Source organism: Salvia splendens, chromosome 2, assembly GCF_004379255.2.
Source record: "Salvia splendens isolate huo1 chromosome 2, SspV2, whole genome shotgun sequence".
NCBI classification, from domain to species: Eukaryota; Viridiplantae; Streptophyta; class Magnoliopsida; order Lamiales; family Lamiaceae; genus Salvia; species Salvia splendens.
Window position 1 is genome coordinate 2,427,168 of NC_056033.1, and position 23,777 is coordinate 2,450,944.

The window sequence follows — 23,777 nt, forward strand, 5'->3', positions numbered from 1 at the left end:
ACGAATTTTCATCCATCTAAAATTTTTGAATACATTTGGATAATTCTATCAAATTTTGAACAAAGTTTTTGATACATGAAATAAAGTTTTGAGAAGATCGAAGAGCTGCGCACAAACGAACTGAGGTAAGGAGATACGAAAAAGTTGTTGAAAGAAAAAGCCAGTGACAAAGTTAGTTGGGGAATGTTGTTAGTTAAATGTTAACTTGACGTGACAAATTAATTTGTTACAAATGTTAAATTCATCTTATCAAAAACTGTAATCACGCACACACACAACTTGTGAAATGGAATTGATCCTTAAATATTCGTATACCTGAATGTATTTTGTCATAGGCGAAAAAATTATTGAATTAAATCCACAAATATAGTACTCCTAATTATTAAAATTAGGCCAATTTTTGGCCAATTCTGTGTTAAACCTAGCTATAGCTCTTTGAAATATAAAATTCTTGTTTAGCTTTCAATAACGAAGACGGCATTTTTATTCAACTTCTGACTTTTCTATATTGTGCATCCACGTTAATTTATTTAAACACGCTTCCATGCAAGTTCAAAGCACTAATTGATCTAGTGATGGATTTCTCTGTTTTATTTTATGTAATGTTAAGCATTTCTATCACTACTATTTTTGCTGCTACAGAAGAAACAAGAATATTATGTCCAATTCAAACCTTGTTCCAGCTCGGAGATTCCCTATCCGACACTGGGAATGCCATACGCCTCCTTCCCGTGGGCCTCACGCTCCCGGCAGCCCGCCTTCCCTATGGCGAAACTTTCCCTGGCCGGCCCACCGGCCGTTGGTCCAATGGTAGGCTCATCATAGACTACGCAGGTGAGTATTTTACATGGAAATATTTTTTTTTAAATAAAGTGAAATGCAAATAAGACTATGGTAATTTAAACTAAACTTATTTTGATTGGGCAGCTATGGCTCTTGGGCTTCCATTGGTGAACCCAAATTTAGATAAGAACGCTTCGTTGCTGTGGCCGGAGCAACGGCGCTCAATGCTTCTTTCTTTCTTTCTAGAGGGATTATTGTTCCTAGTGTTGGATCATTGGACGTTCAACTACGTTTATTTCGTACCTACCTCGCCTCAATCAGTGGCTGACGAAGGATTTTAACGATGGGGATCCAAAATAAAAGTAAAAAATACTAGTACTCGTAAAAAAAAATTAAAGTAATAATTTTTCAATACTTTTTCAAAGTAAAGAATTAAGCAATCCTTGATGAACTTTTGAACATTGGCAATATTCAAAAGAAGCAATTTCTCTCACCTTTTCTTGCGGGTAAGTCACAAGTTCTCTCACTTTTAATTCTATGTAATCGATTTTTTTTATAATAGAATCAAACAATATCAAAATAATATATTGTAACTGAAGAATACCTTGTTCATGAAAGAAGTATTTCAAACAAAAAGGAGAATTGGAGAAAGAGAGAAGTAGGATACGGCACAGTTGGCAGAGCAATGGGAGAAGAGTAGTTTGTGAATCTGTCGATAGTCTTGGATAACCCATTTTAATAGTAGTATTAAATGTTGGCAATTGAAACTAAAAATATAACATATAACTGTCTCACATCGGTGTCAAGAGAAAACTGAAACTAGTATATAAGTCTCATGGGGCCCTCCTCCTATCACCAATTGGTTTTAGATGGAACTCATGGATTTCAACATTAAATACTCCCTCCATCCTAGATAATTTGTCCCAGTTTTTCATTTCGGTCCGTCGCACATAATTTGTCAAATTTCTTTTTTTAACATTGTTAGTAGTGGACCTCATATTCCACTAACTCATTCATACTCACATTTTATTATAAAACTAATATATAAAAGTAAGACTCACATTCCACTAACTTTTTCAACTCACTTTTCATTACATTTCTTAAAATTCGTGTCCGGTCAAAGTGTCCCAAATTATCTAAGACGGAGGGAGTAAAATTTAATTATTTTGAATATGCAAATACTAAAATACCCCTAATTATATAAAAAAATTGTTGGGGGTTCCATAGTTCTCTCATGACTCTATTTGGCTCGAAAACTGGACTAGCTGTTTTGGTTTTTGAACCGGCTTATGTGATCTTTAAGTTCGGCACGGTTTCAAAATTTTGAAACCTTGGGACCTACCAATAGTCAATTGCTAGCTTTGGCCAAGATCATAAAAAATTAAGAAAATGAGGAAAAATCAGAAAGAATATGGGGTTTGGAGTCGAGATTATATAGCCCCCCAACTCTATATATTGTCTAATATTTTACTATGTCCATCTAATGTTAGTATTTATCTTTATTCTATTTTGAAAAATAAAAACAGAATGTGGTGATTATCTAAGACGAGCTCTGATTTTCGTTGGTGAAATTGGAGGAAATGACATCAATTTTCCATTCTCACAAGGCCAATCCCTCGAAGAAATCCGAACCTACATTCCTTTCATAAATCAAGCTATTGCTAATGCCACAAGAGTAATAGTTTACATACGATATATTTTCAGTATTTTATTGTATTATTCTATTGCTATTGCTATTGCTATTGCTATTGCTAATGCCACAGGAATAATCCACCATTTGCTTTGATTATATTCACAACTCGTATTTCTATATAAATGACTCAGGAGATTATTCGAGCCGGTGCCACGCCATTGGTGGTTCCCGAAAATTTTCTGATCGGTTGCTTCCCTTTCGTCCTTGCTGCATTTGCGAGCAATGATTCCAGGATATACGACGAACTTGGTTGCGTAAGATGTGCCAACAACCTCGCAATTTACCAAAACAGTAACCTGCAAATCGCATTAGAAGCTCACAGGAGGGAATTTCCCGACGTTTCCATAATCTATGCAGATTACTACAACGCTTTCTTAACAACTTTTCGTATAGCGCCCTTATTTGGTGAGCACTCACTAATACTGTTATAGATCAATTCCTGACAAATTAAATAGTTAGGAGTCAGTTCGGTTGCCGTGTTTACTTACGACTAAAGAACATATCTAATATTTTCTCTTGTTCCGTTTCTACAAAACCAAGTCGACATTGTATCTCATGATTGATTAATTTAATCTTAGATAAATCTCATTTTGACTTGTTTTGTATGTATCTCACTATTATTTTACCTAACAAGCCAATGTCACCATAATATTCTACTTTTTGTTGGTTTCTGGAATGACTGTGATACAAAGACGTAATACAACCCAATGAAGAATGGAGAAATTAAATGGAAATAAACTGAATTGAAATTACAAAGAAGAATTCGAAACATTAAACCGTAAAGATGTAAGCCGAGTCGAGGAGTCCTCTTTCCGCAAGACGAGATACGCCTCGGTAGTGCTCTCGGATTGGCGTGTCATCCCCAAAGATAAAACGGCTTCGTCTTATTCGTTGCAACACCGCAAACAGAACAAGCTCCGACGAACTAGATGATGGCGAGGGCAGAGCTTCGACGGAAGACTATGCAAAGAAAGGGAAAAAACTATGCAAATGATATGCTTGGTTTGCAATGTTGTGTGTGGGGAATGCAATGGATGTGCCTATTTATAGGCCAAGTCTACTCATTGGGCATTGATGGAATCAACAACCACCATGTGTGTCATGATGGCTTGACTGTAACCGCAGGGGTTACAAACTGTTACCGGAGTTGGAGAGACATGATGCATCTGGATACGCTACATGACGAGATTCATAGTGGACCTTTTGGCACACGATGCGTCGGGGGGATCCATCAGGGATCTTTTGTCACCCGCTATGCGTCGGGGTCCATCATGGACCGTTTGAGACCTGCTATACGTCGGGGTCTGTCGTGGACCTTTAGCACCCGTTGTGCGTCGGGTCCATCGTGAACCTTTTGACACGTGGCACCCGACGGACGTGGCGCGGGTCACGGGCCATAAGACACGATGCACGGAGCGCGGCTAGCAGCTCGTGACGAGGCAGCGTGCATACGTGGGCTCTATTGCCCATCTTAGTCCACTATAATTATTACACGTAATAATTCGTCTTATTAAATACATGTTTAATAAGGTTCTCTCCACCAATGTGGGATAATTAACTCTTTTAATTAATCCCTTGGTTTTATCTCATAGCTCCTTTATAGCTCACAATTGTGACAAACTTTAATTCATAATTTCTCACTCACCGGGAATCGATTTGGAGAAAATGAATATACCACGGTTATCTACTCCGAAAATAGATCATCGCTATTGCATTTGTAATAATGGAGTGCTCATTTCAGTTGGAAGAAGCTCGGCCAGAGAGGAGTTCGGTAAGCTCGGCTTACCGAGCTGGAACTAGCTTGAAACTAGCAGAAGAAGAAGGAAGCTCGGCTTTGAGCTCGGCTTTGAGTTCGGCTTTGAGCCGAGAAGACAGTTGGTCTTGAGCCGAGAAGCAAAGGAGTTCGGTTTGTGTACCGAGAAAGGAGTTCGGTTTGTGAACCGTGAAGGGAGCTCGGTTGTGAGCCGAAGAGAGTGCTCGGTTGTGAGCCGAAGAGAGTGCTCGGTTGTGAGCCGAAAAGAAAGTTCGGTCTTGAGCCGAAAAAGAAGAAGCAACAAGTTCGGTCTTGAACCGAGAAGGAAGTTCGGCCTAAAGAAACTAGCCGTTGGTGCAGCAGTTAGTTAGCCGAGATGTAGCAGTTATTCTTCTTGCTTTCTTGATTCTTCTTGTAGTTAGTTAGTAGCAGTTGCTACTTGATTGTAGAGCTTTAAATAGCTCAAAACCATGTACGTAGTTAGTAGTGAAAATCAATAAAGAGTTTTCAAGTTTTCTCTCCAAGATTACCATCTTCGATACTCTAAGTGTGAGTGTGTGTTCTTCTGCATTGTGAGTTATCATACAACTGTGAGTGTGTGTGTGATTCACCTGAGTGTGTGAAAGTCTTGTGCGTATAGAATCCCAACAAGTGGCGCCGTCTGTGGGAAGATGGCAGCAAGGCTTGATGCAGAAAAGTTCACAGGCAAGAATGATTATAGCCTGTGGAAGATGAAGATGAAGGCGGTCTTGATTCAACAAGGCTTGGCCGCAGTTCTTGCAAATACAGAAGAGAAAGGAAAGGCTCCAATGCTTGATGATAAAGCTCAGGCAAAGATGGAGGAGATGCAGCTCAAGGCACATTCTGCAGTGATTCTGTGCCTTGGAGATAAGGTCTTGAGGGAAGTTCAAGAAGCCAAGACTGCGGTGGAGATCTTGAACAGGTTAGATGAAGTTTACCTGGCAAAATCTTTGGCTAACCGGCTGTATCTCAAGAAGAGGCTCTATGCCTATAGTTTTTCTGGTGAAAAATCTATCATAGAGCAGTTGGAGGAGTTCAATAAGATCATTGATGATCTGGGCTCTGTGGATGTTAAAATTTCAGATGAAGACAAGGCCATTCTTACATTGAATGCCTTGCCTAGCTCGTATGACCAGTTGAGTGATGCAATCATCTATGGCAGAGATAAGCCTATCACCTATGCAGAAGTCTACTCGGCCTTGATGGCTAAGGAACTCCAGAAGACTACCAGCAGAAGCTCTGCAAGCTCCAATGTTCAAGCAGCAGAGGCCTTGAATGTGAAGAAGGTCAAAAAGCAGAACTTCAAGAAAAAGTTTGAGGGCCCTAAACCCTCAAGTTCTGATGCTCAGAAGGAAACCAGAGCATGTTTTTGGTGCAAGAAACCAGGGCACTTGAAGAAGGACTGCCATGCCTGGAAGAGAAAACTAGCCTCTGAGGGCCACAACACTTCTGATTGTGTAGAGAGTACTGATCCCCCTGCTCAACTCATGAATGTAAGTGATAATGGGATCAGTCACAGGTGGATAATGGACTCAGGGTGCAGCTTCCATATGTGCCCCAACAAATCTTGGTTTCATGATCTTCAGGAAGCATCAGGGACTGTAGTTCTTGGAAATAACCATGTGTGTCAGATCAAAGGGATAGGGAAAGTGAAGCTAAGTTTGCAAGATGGCTCTATAAAGATCCTAACTGGGGTGAGGTATATTCCGGAGGTGAAAAGAAATCTCATCTCATTGGGAATGCTGGAGGAGAAAGGGTTCACCATATTGATGAGTCAGGGAAAGATGCTTGTGAAATCTGGGAATGCAGTGATGATGGAGGCTGACAGAGAGCACATTCTCTATTATCTGAAGGCTAAGGCTGTTGATGGAGAAAGCAATGCAGTGTCAGATGACTCCATAATGCTATGGCACAAGAGATTGGGCCATCCAGCAGAAGGAGGCTTGAAAGAACTCATCAAGAAGGGCCTGATCTCTGGAGATTTCAACAAGATGGACCCCTGTGAGCAGTGTATACTTGGAAAAGCAAAGAAGGCACCCTATCCTACAGGTATTCACTCTTCTACAGCCCCATTAGACTACATACATAGTGATCTCTGGGGCCCTTCACCTGTAAGCTCAATTGGTGGTGGGAAATACTACCTTGCTATTATTGATGACTACACTAGGAAACTGTGGGTGTATATACTGAAAGAAAAATCAGAGACATTCACAAAATTCAAGATATGGTGTAAAGAGGTGGAGCTAGAGAAGGGAAGAAGTGTTAAATGCCTACGAACTGACAATGGTTTGGAATTCTTGTCTACTGAGTTTGATCTGTTTTGCAAGGAGAAGGGTATGAAGAGGCACCGCACTGTTCCTGGTAACCCCCAGCAAAATGGTGTTGTGGAGAGGATGAATAGGACTATCCTAGAGAGAGTAAGGTGCTTGTTACTCAGTTCTGGTCTGAGCAACAGATTTTGGGGAGAGGCTGTGTATACAGCAGCCTATCTCATAAATAAGTGTCCATCTACTGCCCTTAAGTCTGAGACTCCTGATTACATGTGGTATGGAGCCCATAGTGACTACTCAAAATACAAGGTGTTTGGGTGTGCAGCCTATGCTCATGCTAGGCAAAGTAAGCTTGAGGCTAGGGCTCTAAAATGCATATTGCTGGGGTATCAGAGGGGTGTTAAGGGGTATAGGCTCTGGTGCATTGAGCCTGGTAGGCAGAAGGTGGTGGTGAGTAGGGATGTTGTGTTCTTGGAGGATCAGATGCCATACTTAAAAAGGAAGCTGGACTCCAATGAAGTTGAGAGTGATTTCCTCAAGGTGGAGCCAGTGGGACTTTGCCAAGGAGCAGGTGGAGCCTCTGACTCAGAAAGTGAGTCTGAACCAGAGGATGATGGTGCTCTAGCTCGAGGTAGAAAAATTGATGAGCCTACAGCAGACTCTGCCAGAGAGTACCAGATAGCAAGAGATAGAGGCAGAAGAAATACAAGACCACCTGAAAGGTTCTCTGATGTGGTCTACTATGCACTTTGTGCTGCTGAGGGCATTGATATTGCAGATCCTCTCACATATAAAGAAGCCATGAAGAGTAAAGACAGAGAAAGGTGGATTGAAGCCATGAATGAGGAAATGGAATCTTTACTCAAGAACAAAACATGGATCTTGGTGGATAAACCCAGACTGACTACAGATGGAAAAGAAAGGAGGCTGATCAGTTGTAAGTGGTTGTTTAAGAAAAAGATTGAGACCACTGATAAAGATAGAATCAGATTCAAGGCAAGGCTGGTGGCTAGGGGCTTCACACAGCAAGAAGGAATTGATTTCAATGAAGTATTTGCTCCAGTTGTTAAGCACACTTCTATTAGGATCTTGTTGGCAGTTGTGAACCAGCTAGACTGGGAGCTACAACAGCTTGATGTGAAGACAGCCTTCCTCAATGGGGATCTAGAGGAGACTATCTTTATGGAACAGCCAGAGGGCTTTGTGAAGACTGGAGAAGAAGGTAAGGTGTGCCTGCTACAGAAAAGTCTTTATGGACTTAAGCAAAGTCCTAGACAGTGGAATAAGAAGTTTGATGCACAGATGAAGAAGATTGGCTTCTCCAAGTCAGAATATGATGATTGTATTTACATCAAGAAGGCAGGCAGGACTCCCATTGCCTACCTATTACTCTATGTGGATGATATGCTACTTGCAGGCCCTTCTATGACAGAAATTCAGAAAGTTAAACAAGATCTGAAGTCGAGCTTTGAAATGAAGGATCTAGGAGAGTCAAGGAAGATCCTAGGCATACATATTCAGAGAGATAGAGGCTGCAAGAAGCTGTGGATGCTGCAAACTGATTATATTGACAAAGTTATGCAGAGATTCAGAATGGAGAATGCTAAACCTGCCTCAACACCCTTGTCCCAGAGTTTCAGATTATCAAAGGAACAAGCTCCTAAAACTAAGCAAGAGGCTGATGAGATGGAGGCTATCCCTTATGCTAGTGTTGTTGGGAGTATCATGTACACTATGATTTGTACAAGACCAGATCTTGCTCATGCTATCTCAGTGACTAGCAGATACATGGCAGACCCGGGGAAGGAGCATTGGAATGCTCTTAAATGGATATTGAGGTACATGAAGTCAACTAAGGACTGGGGGATTGTGTTCAGTGGCTGGGAAGGTGGATCTGAGGAGGTTGTGCAGGGGTATTGTGATGCAGACTATGCTGCAAATCTGGACACCAGAAAGTCTCAAACAGGTTATGTGTTCACCATGTTTGGAACTGTGATCAGTTGGAAATCAGGTCTGCAGAGTGTAGTTGCTCTCTCAACTACAGAATCAGAGTATATAGCTCTCACTGCAGCTGTACAGGAAAGCTTTTGGATCCAGGGAGTAATTTCTGATTTTGGTTTTGACCAAGAAACAATGGTGATTCATTGTGACAGCAGCTCAGCTATATGCTTGGCCAAACATCCGGGTTTCCATGAAAGGAGCAAGCATATAGACATAAAGTTGCACTTTATTAGAGATGAGATTGAAAGGGGAAGGGTGAAGGTGGTTAAGATTAACACCTTGCACAATCCGGCAGATATGCTAACTAAATCTCTAAGTAGAGACAAGTTTGATCATTGCAAGAAGTTGATCAATGTTTGTGCAAGAACTGAGATGAGCCCTCAGGTGGAGAATTGTAATAATGGAGTGCTCATTTCAGTTGGAAGAAGCTCGGCCAGAGAGGAGTTCGGTAAGCTCGGCTTACCGAGCTGGAACTAGCTTGAAACTAGCAGAAGAAGAAGGAAGCTCGGCTTTGAGCTCGGCTTTGAGTTCGGCTTTGAGCCGAGAAGACAGTTGGTCTTGAGCCGAGAAGCAAAGGAGTTCGGTTTGTGTACCGAGAAAGGAGTTCGGTTTGTGAACCGTGAAGGGAGCTCGGTTGTGAGCCGAAGAGAGTGCTCGGTTGTGAGCCGAAGAGAGTGCTCGGTTGTGAGCCGAAAAGAAAGTTCGGTCTTGAGCCGAAAAAGAAGAAGCAACAAGTTCGGTCTTGAACCGAGAAGGAAGTTCGGCCTAAAGAAACTAGCCGTTGGTGCAGCAGTTAGTTAGCCGAGATGTAGCAGTTATTCTTCTTGCTTTCTTGATTCTTCTTGTAGTTAGTTAGTAGCAGTTGCTACTTGATTGTAGAGCTTTAAATAGCTCAAAACCATGTACGTAGTTAGTAGTGAAAATCAATAAAGAGTTTTCAAGTTTTCTCTCCAAGATTACCATCTTCGATACTCTAAGTGTGAGTGTGTGTTCTTCTGCATTGTGAGTTATCATACAACTGTGAGTGTGTGTGTGATTCACCTGAGTGTGTGAAAGTCTTGTGCGTATAGAATCCCAACAGCATTTAATTTTACAAAATTAAATATCTCGTCACCTTTATTATTGATCAAAGTCCATTGACCAAACACGATTCCAACACTGTTCTCTTAACTAATTTGCAGGATTAAACCGAACAACTTTACTAACCCCGTCTTGTAAAAGCAGACCATACAATTTTATTAGTTCCGAGTTTTGTGGGAACCCAACCGTGCCAGTTTGCTCAAACCCGAGGCAATATATACATTGGGATGGCCTCCATTTGACACAAGAAGCATATCACCGCATATCCCAATTTGTTCTATCTAATTTTCTCCCTACAATCATATGTTGATTAGTACTACTTGCGACTAAACATATTGAAAATGTGACGATGTACTATTTATTTGAATAAAACATGTCGGAAAATTATTGTGCTAGTATTTTCATGCGTTCATTTTCCCTAATAAAATTGTTTCCTTAATGGTGGTATTTTATTTATTTCATAACAAGTGAGCTCATACGACAATAGTATTAAATTTCAGGTAAGTTCAATCTAGATTGTGTGTTAATTGAGTTCGATCTAATCAGAATGGAGTTTATACGAGTTAAAGTTTACAACCTTTACCCTGATTTTTTAGATTTTGGGCTAGCCAAACAGATTAAAAGCATAAATTATCTTTTATGATTGTCTCGTACAATTAAACTACAACTTTCAAAAGTACTAGCAAATTAAACAATTTTTTTTGTATCTTTCACAATAGCCTCGTACAATTAAAATTGTGATGAAATTTATTGTAACTTTTGTACTTTTTGTCATTATTCCTTCACCACATACACAGTTACCATCGAGAAATTGACCATTATAATGCATAATAATGCCAAATTTGTCATATAAAGTGTATTACACATTATTATTAACTTACACTTACCCAATTAATCTTTATCTCTAATGTGTGGTTTGTTTGACACGAATTGTGTTACAAGAAAATAATGTGTTTCTCAATTATTAATTTTTATAATGTATAAAACATAAAAAATAATATATTTTTGATAATTTAATTACAAGCAAATAAGGAAAATATTTGAGTCCTAAAATCCGTGGAAGTTATATAAAATATTTAAATTATTTTTCTCATTTTAATCTAGGCATTTTTTTAATATAGGATTTTAAAAGATCTACTATCTATTTATTTGTGTTTCTTCATCTCCACGACTCCACCCATGAGTGTGTATATAATCTCGCTAACGCTCTATGTTTTTTGATATTTTATATTATTGACTAATTTGTAGTTTTTGTGATATTTGGAATTGCGTTTTGTTTTTGTTTTCACTTAAATAGTAGCAATATTTTTTTATATTTATGATTTATAAAATTATTTTTTATAAATAAAAATTAGTATAATTAAACACATAATCATATTTTTCAAGAATCATAATCTCAGAAATCATATCACAAGAATTAGAGAATCATAATAAAAAAATCATAATCACAAGAAAAATGTTTGTTGAACTTTCCTAACAATCAAACGAAATATACGATTATCATAAAAGGCAATTTTTATAGTATTAAAATTAATCAAATCGTTAAAAATTAACCAAATCCCAATATGTATAGAAAATAGAGGGGTCAAAAAGTAAATACGAAAGCCTCAGTGGGCGATTTGAAAAGTATATAACACACACAATCAAGAGATGAAAAAAATAAACAGAAGGGAAAAGCTAAAAAGATCGAGAGGGATTCACAGCCTACCGAAGTCTCTCTTCTCCTCAGGTGGCTAATTCTTTCTTCCCCATCTCCATATTGCAATTATACACGAATATTTACTGTTTATGAGTGAACATGGCGTATATTTTTTTTATGTGGGTATGTAAAATTGTGTTTGCGCGTATTATTTCTGCGATCGGTCTTGAGTTGTTTGTGTTCTGATTGATTGTGGGTAATTGGATTGATATGAGTTTCGTTTTTCCGGATTCAAGCTGATTCAGAATCGAATTCCACGTTCTGGGGTTAGGTTTTTGCTTGATTTGGCTAGGTTATACTTACATTTTAGGGTTTTTTACATCCGAGCTGAGTTGTTTTTATTTATTTCTTTTAGTGTTTGTGGGTTTCGTTTGGATTAATTGAGTTGTTGCGCCTATGTTTTATGATTGTACTGTTATTGAAACTTGTCAGAATGCAAAATATTCTGGGATATACTGTGGCTTCCTGTTGAATTTAAATGGTGCGATTATTTATTAATTTTGATTTTTCTTGTACATATTGAGTGATATCATTGATCGTGATGGTTGTGCATTCTTTTTAAGTATGTTGTTCATGGGTTGCAATCTGTGACCTGTTATGTTTTGTTCATTATTTTTCTTGTTACTTCAAGCTTCGCCTTTTTTTTATATCGTAGAAAGAGAGAAAACTATTTCTATATTACACACACACACGTTAGTATTACTATTCAAGTAGCTTCAACGAAATAACTTCTTGATTTGGTTGGACCTAACGTCTAAATAATTTTTTTCTGGTTTCTCTTTGGTTTTAAGGATTGCCAGCTTTCTCTTTCTCTGAATTGAGCTTTCTGCTTATGTGTATCATGGCAGGTGTTGAACCAGTTTAAGTGGTGATATATATTCATCTTGTCTGACACCGAAGATGACTATGAACCAGCGTAGTACGATTGATTTAGAACAAGGATGGGATTTTATGCAAAATGGGATAACGAAATTGAAAAATATTCTTGAAGGGCTGCCTGAGCCCCAGTTCAGCTCAGAGGACTACATGATGCTCTACACGTATAATTCGACACTCTATATTCTTAATATCTTATACAGTTGAATAGATTTTTATGCTGTTGTCAACTGTTTAAGTAGTTACCTTGATTCTAAACTTACAGGACAATCTACAACATGTGCACTCAAAAGCCCCCACATGATTATTCTCAACAATTATATGACAAATACAAGGAGGCTTTCCAAGAGTACATTACAACGACAGTAAGGAATTCAGAAGATTTTTTATTGCATTACAAACAGTTTTATCATGATTTATGCAGTGTTGTGAAAATCGCGCTTGGGGCGCGCTTGGGGCGTGGGGCGGTCAGGGCGTGGCTGTAGTCGCCCCAGCCACCCTGGGCCGAACGATATTCATGGGGCGGGCTGGGGCGCGACTGGGGCGGGCTGGGGCGAGCCGGGGCGGTTGGGGCGGCTGAGGCGACGGTGGAGCGACGGTGGAGCGACGAAATTTCTGTGTAAAGAGAGAGGAAGAGAGAGGAAGCTGATCCTTTCTTTTTATTAATATTTTAATACAATGAAACTTCATTTGATAAAACCTAGGCACACACCACCGCCTCTTTTTACCAACAATCGTTCAGCTTTTACTTTTTCAATTTTCTATAATATTAATTTATTATTACTGCCAACTTTTCAACTTTCCTCAAAATGAATTAATTATAAAATTCATTTTAATTATCAAAACAACTAAATAGACTGTAATTCCTTTAATAATTATTTTTTAGCCAATATAAACTTTGAAATTTAATTTTTTTTCTTCCTATTATGTAAGTATAATTATTTATATATTAGTGAATTATATTTAATCATTATTATTACTAATATATAAATAATAAATAATTTTGCGCCCCGATTCGTGGGTCCCTCGCCCCAGCGCCCCATCGCCCCGCGACCCGGGGTCCAGCCTCAGCGCCCCGGACCGACCCGCGACCCTAACAACACTGGATTTATGATTTTTTATTGCAATATCATGTTTATTTCAGTTAGTGATTTCAGGTTTTTTTTGTTTCTAATGTCTGAGCTAGTGTCTGAAGTTGATTGCTTTTATTCTGAAATAAAAATTGAACAGGCTCTTTTCATTATTCCCTACATTTAAGAACTTTTGCTGATTTATTTATTTTTTGTTTCCATGGAATAATTTTGCTTGTTTTACTTTTTTCTGTGAAAGGTTTTGCCTTCTTTAAAGGAAAAGCATGATGAGTTCATGCTAAGGGAGCTTGTACAAAGGTGGTCAAATCATAAGATCATGGTGCGATGGCTTTCAAGGTTCTTCCACTATCTTGATAGGTACTTCGTTGCCAGAAGGTCACTTCCAATACTTAGGGAAGTTGGTTTGACATGCTTCCGGGACTTGGTAATCCATCTTCACCTTCAAATCGTTCTTTTGAACTTTCAGTTCCCCTTTTTTTATGCTTTGGGAAAATGCTTAAATCCTTATACCCATTTTCCTCCTTTCTTTTTTTAGGTATACATGGAGTTATCTGGGAAAGTCAGAGATGCTGTTATTTCTCTGGTATGTAATATTGTTATTCAGCTTCTTTTTTAGTATATGTATTGTACACCCCTCTTTGGTGTGGTAATTACTATATTTATTTTTAATAGATCGATCAAGAGCGAGAAGGGGAGCAAATAGATCGAGCTTTGTTAAAGAATGTATTGGACATATTTGTTGAGATAGGAATGGGGCAGATGGAACATTATGAAAATGACTTTGAAGCAGCGCTGCTGAATGACACAGCAGCTTACTATTCTCGGAAGGCTTCAAATTGGATCTTAGATGATTCATGTCCTGATTATATGCTAAAGGTTCTTTTTCTTAAAGAAAGATCTTTTTTCAACTGAAATTGTCGCCTCTGATAGTAGAGTTGATCAGAGTTGCACATTCTCATTGACATGTTAATGTTACTCAAGATTGTGAGTTTATAGTGCTTGCAACTGTTTTTGGTTCAGTTTCTAACTATCTTTCTCAAATTCAGGCTGAGGAGTGTTTGAAACGAGAAAAGGACAGGGTTGCGCATTATCTTCATTCAAGTAGTGAGACAAAGTTGCTTGAGGTTTGTATTTCTCCTTAGTAAATTTTGTAGACATTTACCATAGATTAGCATCCAACTATTGTGATGTGTGCGGTCCGTGGTCCACTTGTGAAGACCTTTTAATCGTCATATTCAGTTTAGTCCGCTGTAACTGTCTGTTATCTTTTCTATTCAAACAGAAAGTACAACACGAACTGCTATCTGTGTACGCCACCCAGCTACTAGAGAAGGAGCACTCAGGTTGTCATGCTTTACTGAGGGATGACAAGGTACTTATTACTTAGGCTACAAAGTCAGATTTTATTTTATGTTTTTTTGAGTTGCTATTATCGGTGCTAGTCATAACATTTTCATCCATTAGGTTGATGATTTGTCAAGGATGTATAGGCTATTTTCAAAAATACCTCGCGGTTTAGAGCCTGTTGCACAGATTTTTAAGCAGGTTTGTGGTATTTTATTTATAGTCAATTTGCATTCAATTGTCTTAGTAGTTAGTTGTATCTAAAGTTTTTGTCAGGACTAACACTTTATGGTTTTCCAAATTCACAGCATGTTACTGCTGAAGGCACAGCTTTGGTCAAACACGCCGAAGATGCTGCAAGTACTAAGAAGGTCAATCTTTAGGCTTTTTTTCAACCAATCTTTATGTGTCACTTTGCTTATGAACAACTGTTGTAAGTTATGTTGGGGTACTTGGATTGGGTAAAAAGGTCATGGTCAGTGTCTCCTATTTGGGTTTTGAAGGTTTCTTCAGTGTTTATGAAAATCACCTGCATAGTGCAAAGTCATTCTCTCATGCACATATAGTTTGATGTAGTGATCTAGTTATGAAATAATTTACATTATGAAAAATATTACTTTCCTATTACCAGTGTATAGTTCCAATTCGACTCTTTCCTACTCCCTCCGTCCACGAAAAATAGAGGACATTTACCATTTTTGGATGTCCATAAAAAACAGAGCACATTTAAAAAGGGAAAGTTTCCAACAATTTCTCTCTTACTTTTTTCCCTCTCTCTTACTAATAATATGTACCCCACATTCCACTACCACTATTTCTCTCTTACTTTTTTCCCTCTCTCTTACTAATAATATGGACCCCATATTCCACTAACACTACTTCTCTCTTACTTTTTTCCCTTCTCTCTTACTTTACCAATTCCACATTAAAACTCGTGCCATTCACAATGTGTCCTATTTTTCGTGGACAGAGGGAGTATTACATTATCGTACTATAATTCTCGTTCTTATGCTGCCATTTGGCACTCATAATAAGTGAATAATATTAATTGCTACATTAAATTATTACAAGCCCTAAAATTCATTGGGTAAAACAATGAGTTTAATTGAATGACCTGTTTTTCTAAATATTTCTTAATCTAATTCTAAGCAGGAGAGCACATGGACTAAAATGTGGGATTGAGTAACTCCATGCGGTTCTCTTTAAGAAAGAAAATGTTTTTTTGATAGGAAAAAGATATCCAATTGCTTTTGTGTTGCCTCATCTTATATGCTGAACTGCTGAAGTGACTCTTTATAGTTAGATGGATGTGACATATGAGTTGTAAGACAGCATTTTAGCCCTTCATGTTAAGTTTGACACTAGGCAGTATAATGTACATGATGATTACTTTTGTTTCTGAAACACTGAAACTAAATATATAAGCATCCTTTTAACAGGCAGAAAAGAGAGATGTTATTGGATTGCAGGAGCAGGTACCACTATTCTGAAGTTTGTTATTATTATTCATCCATGATTTCACATTTTGGAATGAAATCATTCTTGTAATCCAGGTATTTGTGAGAAAAGTAATTGAGCTCCATGACAAATTCATGGCATATGTGAATGATTGTTTCCTAAATCACACGCTTTTCCACAAGGTTAGAATTCTAAAAGCCACTCATTTTTATATTCCTCTATACTACAGTAATAAACATGGAAGTTAATTTTACTTATATAACACATAGGCTCTCAAGGAGGCCTTTGAAGTTTTCTGCAATAAGGGAGTTGCTGGAAGTTCTAGTGCGGAACTTCTCGCCACATTTTGTGATAACATACTCAAAAAGGGTGGAAGTGAAAAATTGAGTGATGAAGCTATAGAAGAAACTCTGGAGAAGGTGTGTTTCGTGATGTAACTGACTGCATTTATCGGTATATAGCATGTTTAAAACTGTGATTGAGGTCTCGAGTGTTTTTCAGGTTGTAAAACTGCTTGCTTACATTAGTGATAAGGATTTATTTGCTGAATTTTATCGGTAAGTTTATCTCGGTGATTTTAGTAACGTTTCTTAGTTTTATAATACCGATGGACTATATCTTTACTCTGTCTGCTGCCCTTTTAACAGGAAAAAGCTTGCACGACGTCTGTTATTTGATAAAAGTGCTAACGATGAGCATGAGAGAAGCATCCTAACAAAGTTGAAGCAGCAATGTGGTGGCCAATTTACCTCAAAAATGGAGGGAATGGTAAGTATTGCAGTTTTGCTTGCTATGGCCTATGACTTGGCTGTCCTGTTGTAAGATGCATTTTTTCATGTCGTTTGCAATATTCCAGGTAACGGATTTAACCCTAGCTAGAGAAAATCAAGCAAGCTTTGAGGAGTATCTCAGCAATACTCCAAATGCAAATCCAGGGATTGACTTGACAGTGACTGTTCTGACAACGGGTTTCTGGCCTAGCTACAAGTCCTTTGATCTTAATCTTCCAGCTGAGATGGTATGGTTGCAGAACAGAATCCCCCAACCCTTAAGAAAGCAGTGTCCTTTTTGCTCCTGTGGAATTCACTCTGCTACTAACCTCTCATTCTTTTTTCTGCTTGGGTTTTTTTGTTCTAGGTTAAATGCGTTGAAGTGTTCAAAGAGTTTTATCAAACAAAAACAAAGCATAGGAAACTAACATGGATATATTCTTTGGGCACGTGTAACATTAATGGAAAATTTGAACAAAAAACAATAGAGCTGATTGTGACTACTTATCAGGTACTTTTGGCTGGACAGATATCTGCTTATATTTCCTGATTTCTGTAACTGGTCTTAGTAATATTGATCTCTAATTTTCATTTTTCAGGCTGCTGCGCTGCTACTGTTTAATGCATCGGATAGATTAAGTTATCAAGAAATCATGACTCAGTTGAATCTATCGGATGACGATGTCATCAGACTGCTTCATTCACTTTCATGCGCTAGGTACAAGATTTTGACGAAGGAGCCTAACACCAAAACAATTTCTCCATCTGATATCTTTGAATTTAATTCAAAGTTCACAGACAAAATGCGAAGGATCAAGGTACACATGCTCCTATTTGCATGCGTACACGTCTTAGATAGGGACGATTATGAAGCTAATTAACCTGTAAATGTAGATCCCTCTTCCTCCTGTGGATGAGAAGAAGAAGGTGATTGAGGATGTTGATAAGGACAGACGTTATGCAATAGATGCTTCAATTGTTCGTATCATGAAGAGTAGGAAGGTCTTGGGATACCAGCAGCTAGTTATGGAGTGTGTTGAGCAATTGGGCCGAATGTTTAAGGTACTCTTTTGTGATATTAGTTGATTTTGGTTTTACTTTGTGGTTTGCGTCCCTTCACCCAAATGTAACTTTGCAATGTGCAGCCGGATGTCAAAGCAATCAAGAAGAGGATCGAGGATCTGATCACTCGTGACTACCTTGAACGGGACAAGGAAAACCCCAACTTGTTCAAATACTTGGCGTAAATCCATGCTTGCTGACGACCAAGCTTGCACGAATATGGAGACACACACCAATCGAGCTCCAACTACTGTACAGTCTTCTGCATGTTTCCAGACATTTGCTAAGGGAATTCTTGTTCATTTTGCCCTAGTCTGGGTCAGGGAACGGCTGTCCCGACGAATCGGTTATGCGCCGAAAGCTCAACTGCAGTTGAGGCAGTGAGATTAGAATAGCTTTTTCTGGATTCCTTTCATGTACGTTTATTTCATTTGGATAACTTGTTTTGTTGAGGTTGGGTTTTTCTCTAAAGTAAATGTAAAGATTTACCTGAAGCAGTCTTTTTGTGTCAAAGCTTTCTTGCTGGTTTTGTATTAGCTATGCGTGGACCTTATTTTGAGAAACATTATTTACCTAATCAGTGTGTATAATTTCATATGTTCATGATGTTTCGAATATTTGTTTCAAACACAAATTTGATTAATTTGGCTTGAAAAATGTGTTTATGATGATTCATTGTGCCAACATAACTACAAATTTACAGTGTCAACCTTAGATTTTTACCATGATCACAATCATCTTTAATAGGACGAATGAAGTAAAATTGGGCCAAAAAACACAAACTTTAGTAAAATTATGGTTTATCTCTTAACTTTCAAGAAAGGTCAACTAAATTATACTCCCTCCGTCCCGGGCTACTCGCCCCTTTCCTTTTCGGCACGGAGATTAAGGAATGAGTGTATAGGAAAGTCAAAAATTACGGCTGTAGGTGAAAATTTTTACTAAAAATGGAAAGAGTGCAAGTAACTTGGGACACCCAAAAAGGAAATAAGTGCGAGTAGTGCGGGACGGAGGGAGTACTAGTATTTTGGATGATTTTCTGAATTGTCTCATAGAGTTAAATTTGGAGAGAATTGAGCATAATGTGGATGCCATGAACGTATGACGTGGATGCCGAAATTGAGCATGCTTTTTGAGCTTTTGGAATATTGATGTATTACGTTAACGCCATGCTCAATTCTGACGTAAATTCCGATTCAATTGATAGTTAGATTGGTCAAACGGTGAACTGTTAGATCTTTGTCGTTCTGATTTTTAAAACATTGCCTTAAATCATGGGAAATTATTGTAGAAAAATAATAAAAACAATGATTTTGTCATTTAAATGATCTCCTATGGCTAAATCTCATCGCTCTGCAACACCAAAGGTCATGAGTTTTGCTCCCCCTACCCGTTTCATAAATGCCGATCAAATTTCAAGTAATTCCAATAACGTTTTCCGATTAAAGTTTTTTTTTGTAAATACGCAATTCTCTATATATTCCACGATGATTCGAATTGGATGGATAATCATTCTATTTAAGAAGCTCAATTATAATTCCCTAATGTCAACTTTTTGGATGTCACATTAGATACTCCATAATTTAGCCAAATTTGACCTCGTGGAAAAAATGAGAAAAAAAATGCTAAAATTACGGCTAATTTTCAAAGTTACGAAAATTTGGCCAAAATTCTAGTAGAATTTTTCGATAATTAAGAGTAATTTAAATTTGTAGTGAAATAGTGAAAATGGTTTATTGTCTCATAAGTTGGGACGATTAAGTTATGATTTGTTCGGATATTATTAACCCATCAATCAATAATTATTTTTGACATAGCATCACGCCAAAATCTCAATACAACGGGGATAGAGCATTTTGCAGTGTGGAGTGCAGGTACAGGCAGATTTTCATGGACGAAGACGATAAGAGTGTTTGTACGATGGATGGAGTACAATTACCTGTTCAGCTGCCGCCGTTGCCGTCGTCTTCCCGCAGCGACAAGGGAGGGAGATCTCCGTTTGCGTATTGAAGGAAGAGTGTCTGTGTTTCTCCGTTTTTTGATGATAGTGTTTCTATCCCGTTGACTGCTTTGTCATCTCATCGTACTAGCCCATGTATACCAAAATAAAATCATTTCTGATTACTGACAAACTCATCTTATTTCTATTTTATTATAAATTTAATAACTAAACATTTTGATCTAAATTTTTGTCACAATTTGACCCGACACGAGTTTTAATAAATGTGGAGTTATAGAATGTGGGTTGAAAAAGTTGGTAGGATGTGAGTCGTACTTTTAAACTACTACTCCCTCCGTCCCCAAAGAATATGCACTTTGAGTTCGGCACGAGTTTTAATGCACAATTGGAAAGGTAAGAGAGATGTAGAGAGAAAAAAGTAATTAAAATATTGTTAATAGAGAATGATCAGTCTCACCTCATTAGAGTGAAAAGAGTTTCCAAAATTGAAAAATGCATATTCTTATAGGACGGACTTAAAAAGAAAGAGTGCATAGGAGTATTAGTTTTATAATAAAATGTTAGTGAGAATAAGTTAGTGGAATGTGAGGTCTACCACCAAATATGATAAAAAGTGAAATGTGACAAATTTTGTGGAACGGACGAAAATGAAAAGATGTGACAAAATTTCAGGGACGGATGGAGTATATTATTTCACTTTTTTACTCATAGTATAATTTGGATATGAATGTTAGTGCTATATACTAAAAAAATAAGTTGAATACTATTTATATATATAATAGTTTTATAATATTCATAGTATAATTTGGACATGAATATTAGTACTATATACTTAAAAAAAAGTTAATTACTATTTATCTATATAATAGTTTTATAATATTAAAATGTGGGTAGAATAAGTTAGAATATGAGACTTTTTTATTATTTATGAAAGTAAAATGAGAATTTTTATCATGGAAGGAATAAAAATGGTAAAATAAAAGTTTTATAGCGAAACGAAGGAAGTATTAGAGATATTTAATACTAGGAGTAGTACAATTATCAAATAAATCACAAGCATATGCAATTTGGAATTTTGGGACATGTGTGGATAAGGACACGTTTGTCGTTATCACACACACTTATTAATGTCCCTAAATTAGTTTTGTCGTATTATTAAAAATGTTTGATATTATCGGGAGTAGTAGTTAGATTTTTATTTTTAACTATTAGGCATCCAAAACTCCCCCCAAAATCCATCATAACACATTTTTCTCATGTCAAATCAATATTTTAAATTTCAGTCCTAACATATGTAATAGGACAGTCTCAAAATCATCCTCAAAATCCATCACAACTTATTTCACCAAATTTTTAAGTTTTTAAATTAGCAAATAAAATGACATACTTATTTATCCTAACTAAATTGAGTCTTATTCCTTTTTGTGATATCTTAAGTAAGTTGAGTCATTTTCTTTTTTGACAAAAATCAAAACATCCAATCACTTTTATTTTATTTCATCACCTATTTTATTTTCTTTTAATCTTTCATATTTTATTCTCTCTTCTACTTTACAACACAATTTCTTAATCTTTGTGCCCAATAATTTTGTCTCAACTTAATTAGGCAGAGGGAGTACCAAAATAATATAGATTAAACACAATACTAAAAATACTTGATATTAAAAAAACACCAATTTAGAAGAAAGAAAAAAACATCCATAATATCTCAATTTTGTGCGAATATTGTCCATCACGTTATGGTACATTTTTTTCATGGTGAGGAGCACGACTTCTCATCAATGCCTCGATTAGCCCTTGGACGTTGGCATCGGCGATCGCCACTGCGTGTGGCTCGGTTGCCTTGCCCTTTCTCTTAGCCGCTTTTTGGGCCATGGGATGACTTTCTGTTGGCACTTGTGTGCCAAAACTCTCCTCCATAGAAGAGTTCAAGCCGAAGGCATCGCCCCCGCCATTGTTGGTTTCAGGGGCGAAGCCAGGAATTAACATGAAGGGTAGCAAATCTAAATATGAAGAAATATTAAAAATTTGAGAAGGGATAATTAGTGAGAAATTAAAATAAATAAAATTTTTAATGACCAATATATATAAGTGTTAAAAAATATGAGGTGGGGCATTTGCCCCTCCTACACTCAATGTAGATCTGCCCATGGCTGGTGTAGTTGCAGCCGACACTGACCTTGGTCCTCTTTGGGGCCGCTAGCCTCGTAACCTGACGAGAATTTCAGTAAATCCTCATAGAGGAGTAGACATCGTAGTACTTAAACTAGGGAGTCACATTGTCATTAGAGTACGTTTCATGGCCCTATTGCGAATTGGCCGTTGTCCCACGTCCTTTAAGCGTTGTGGTAGGTGATAACAAATTTGGAGACATCTGCTTGAACCCGGTCGCAATGCTTGAGGAGGTTTTTCGGGGTCTGCGAATTTTCCCAAACGGACTTCAGCTGGTGGTACTTCTCCGAGATCCGCCCCCAAAATTCTTTAACCCTTTAGTTGTTAGCGAAGATCGGGACCTCGGGATGTCGACCCAACACTATCCAGAACGATCGTCTCATCTAGGTTATACATCTTGAGACCGACGGAGTGAGGCTTCTCTGTGGCTATGTTCTTCCCCTTTGTGCTCAAGTAAGTAGACTCCTCGGGAGGGGACTGAAGTAGCCTCCATGTCCGCCATAGTAGTTAAAGTAGTGCTAGTGTATGAGACCCATACTATTATAGTATTTAATGAGTTGCAATGGTGCGCCATAGTTACAAATTATAAATAAATTGATATAGGGGATCAACTTTAATAAATGGAAATGCTCATATTTTTATGGATGGACATAAATAGAAAGTGCACATATTTTTATGGGACATAGGGGTATAAAATAATGGAAAAAAAATTGTATTTAAATTCGCTGGGAGAAACCGTGCGCAATAGAGCTGCGAAAACTGGCCCCCGCGAACAGCCAGCGCCAATCGAACTGTTGTTCCACCGGCATCCCCCAAATGTCCACTTGTAATAGCGTCGACCATGCCACACTCGGCCAGCCGAAAAACCGACGGTATTGTGAATGCTCTTATTAGCTTCTTCCATTTCAGAACTTTAATACTGTACCTAACTCTTTTTTCTTATATTTTTCTTTCAATTCCTATTTTTTTTATAGATCAAGTTTAAAAAATAAGTAATTTTCTTTTAAACTACCCCCTCCGTCCCACAAGAATATGCACTCTTTCCTTTATAGTCCGTCTCACAAGAATATGTTCTTTCCAATTTTGGAAACTCCTTTCACTCTAATGAGATGAGGTCCATTCTCCACTAAGAGCATCACTAACGCTGCGGGCCGGACCGCACCTGGGTCCCGGCCCGCGGCCTGGCGCGATGGAGGATGGCGAGGAGCGGCCCAGGGCGCGCCCGGTGCCGCAGTTGAGGCCCAGGGACGCTTCTCGTTGCGGCCCGGCTCGGGGTTGAAGGATGCGGGGCCGTGCCCCGGTGCGTCCCGGCACGGCGTTGGAGGCCCTTCGGGCCGGACCCAGGCTTCAATTTCTGATTTCTTTTAGTTTGGAAGAAAAAGAAGATGAAGAGCGGCGACGGAAGCGAGCTGTTTTTTTTTATTTTTTAAATTAATTTATAGTATAATTTATAATTATATGTTGGAAATTTGAAAGTGGGGCTCTTATTTTTTATTTTCTTATTTGATCAATTTTTTTAATTTCTAGTTTATAATTTATTATTTTTGAATTAAAAATGAATTTCTCGTGTTATAATTGTTCAATGTTTTCAATTTTTACAAGTAAAATGGGTTGGAGTTGCGAATAGTGCAATTTAATAGTTGGGGTCTGGATGGGGCCTGCAAGATTAGAGGAGCTGTGGCCTGGGAATGAAGACGTGGGACTTGGGGCCTGAATCTGGGCCGAGGTTGTGGATGCTTTAACA

The 23,777-nt window shown here is 38.0% G+C and overlaps 2 protein-coding genes across 2 annotated transcripts; both read left to right on the forward strand.

Annotated features, from left to right (window-relative positions):
- Positions 1 to 437: 437 nt before the first annotated feature.
- On the forward strand, positions 438 to 1,491 carry LOC121770713 (acetylajmalan esterase-like). Its single transcript, XM_042167482.1, has 2 exons — positions 438 to 834; positions 928 to 1,491. The coding sequence occupies exons 1-2, from the start codon at positions 576 to 578 to the stop codon at positions 1,122 to 1,124; spliced, it is 456 nt and encodes a 151-aa protein (XP_042023416.1). The 5' UTR covers positions 438 to 575; the 3' UTR covers positions 1,125 to 1,491.
- Positions 1,492 to 11,196: 9,705 nt separating this feature from the next.
- On the forward strand, positions 11,197 to 18,478 carry LOC121783067 (cullin-1-like). Its single transcript, XM_042181119.1, has 20 exons — positions 11,197 to 11,330; positions 12,149 to 12,340; positions 12,442 to 12,541; positions 13,506 to 13,691; positions 13,803 to 13,850; positions 13,940 to 14,143; positions 14,314 to 14,391; positions 14,550 to 14,639; positions 14,732 to 14,812; positions 14,920 to 14,982; positions 16,051 to 16,086; positions 16,165 to 16,251; positions 16,339 to 16,488; positions 16,571 to 16,626; positions 16,717 to 16,837; positions 16,926 to 17,087; positions 17,207 to 17,350; positions 17,439 to 17,657; positions 17,734 to 17,901; positions 17,985 to 18,478. The coding sequence occupies exons 2-20, from the start codon at positions 12,201 to 12,203 to the stop codon at positions 18,084 to 18,086; spliced, it is 2,235 nt and encodes a 744-aa protein (XP_042037053.1). The 5' UTR covers positions 11,197 to 11,330; positions 12,149 to 12,200; the 3' UTR covers positions 18,087 to 18,478.
- Positions 18,479 to 23,777: the final 5,299 nt, after the last annotated feature.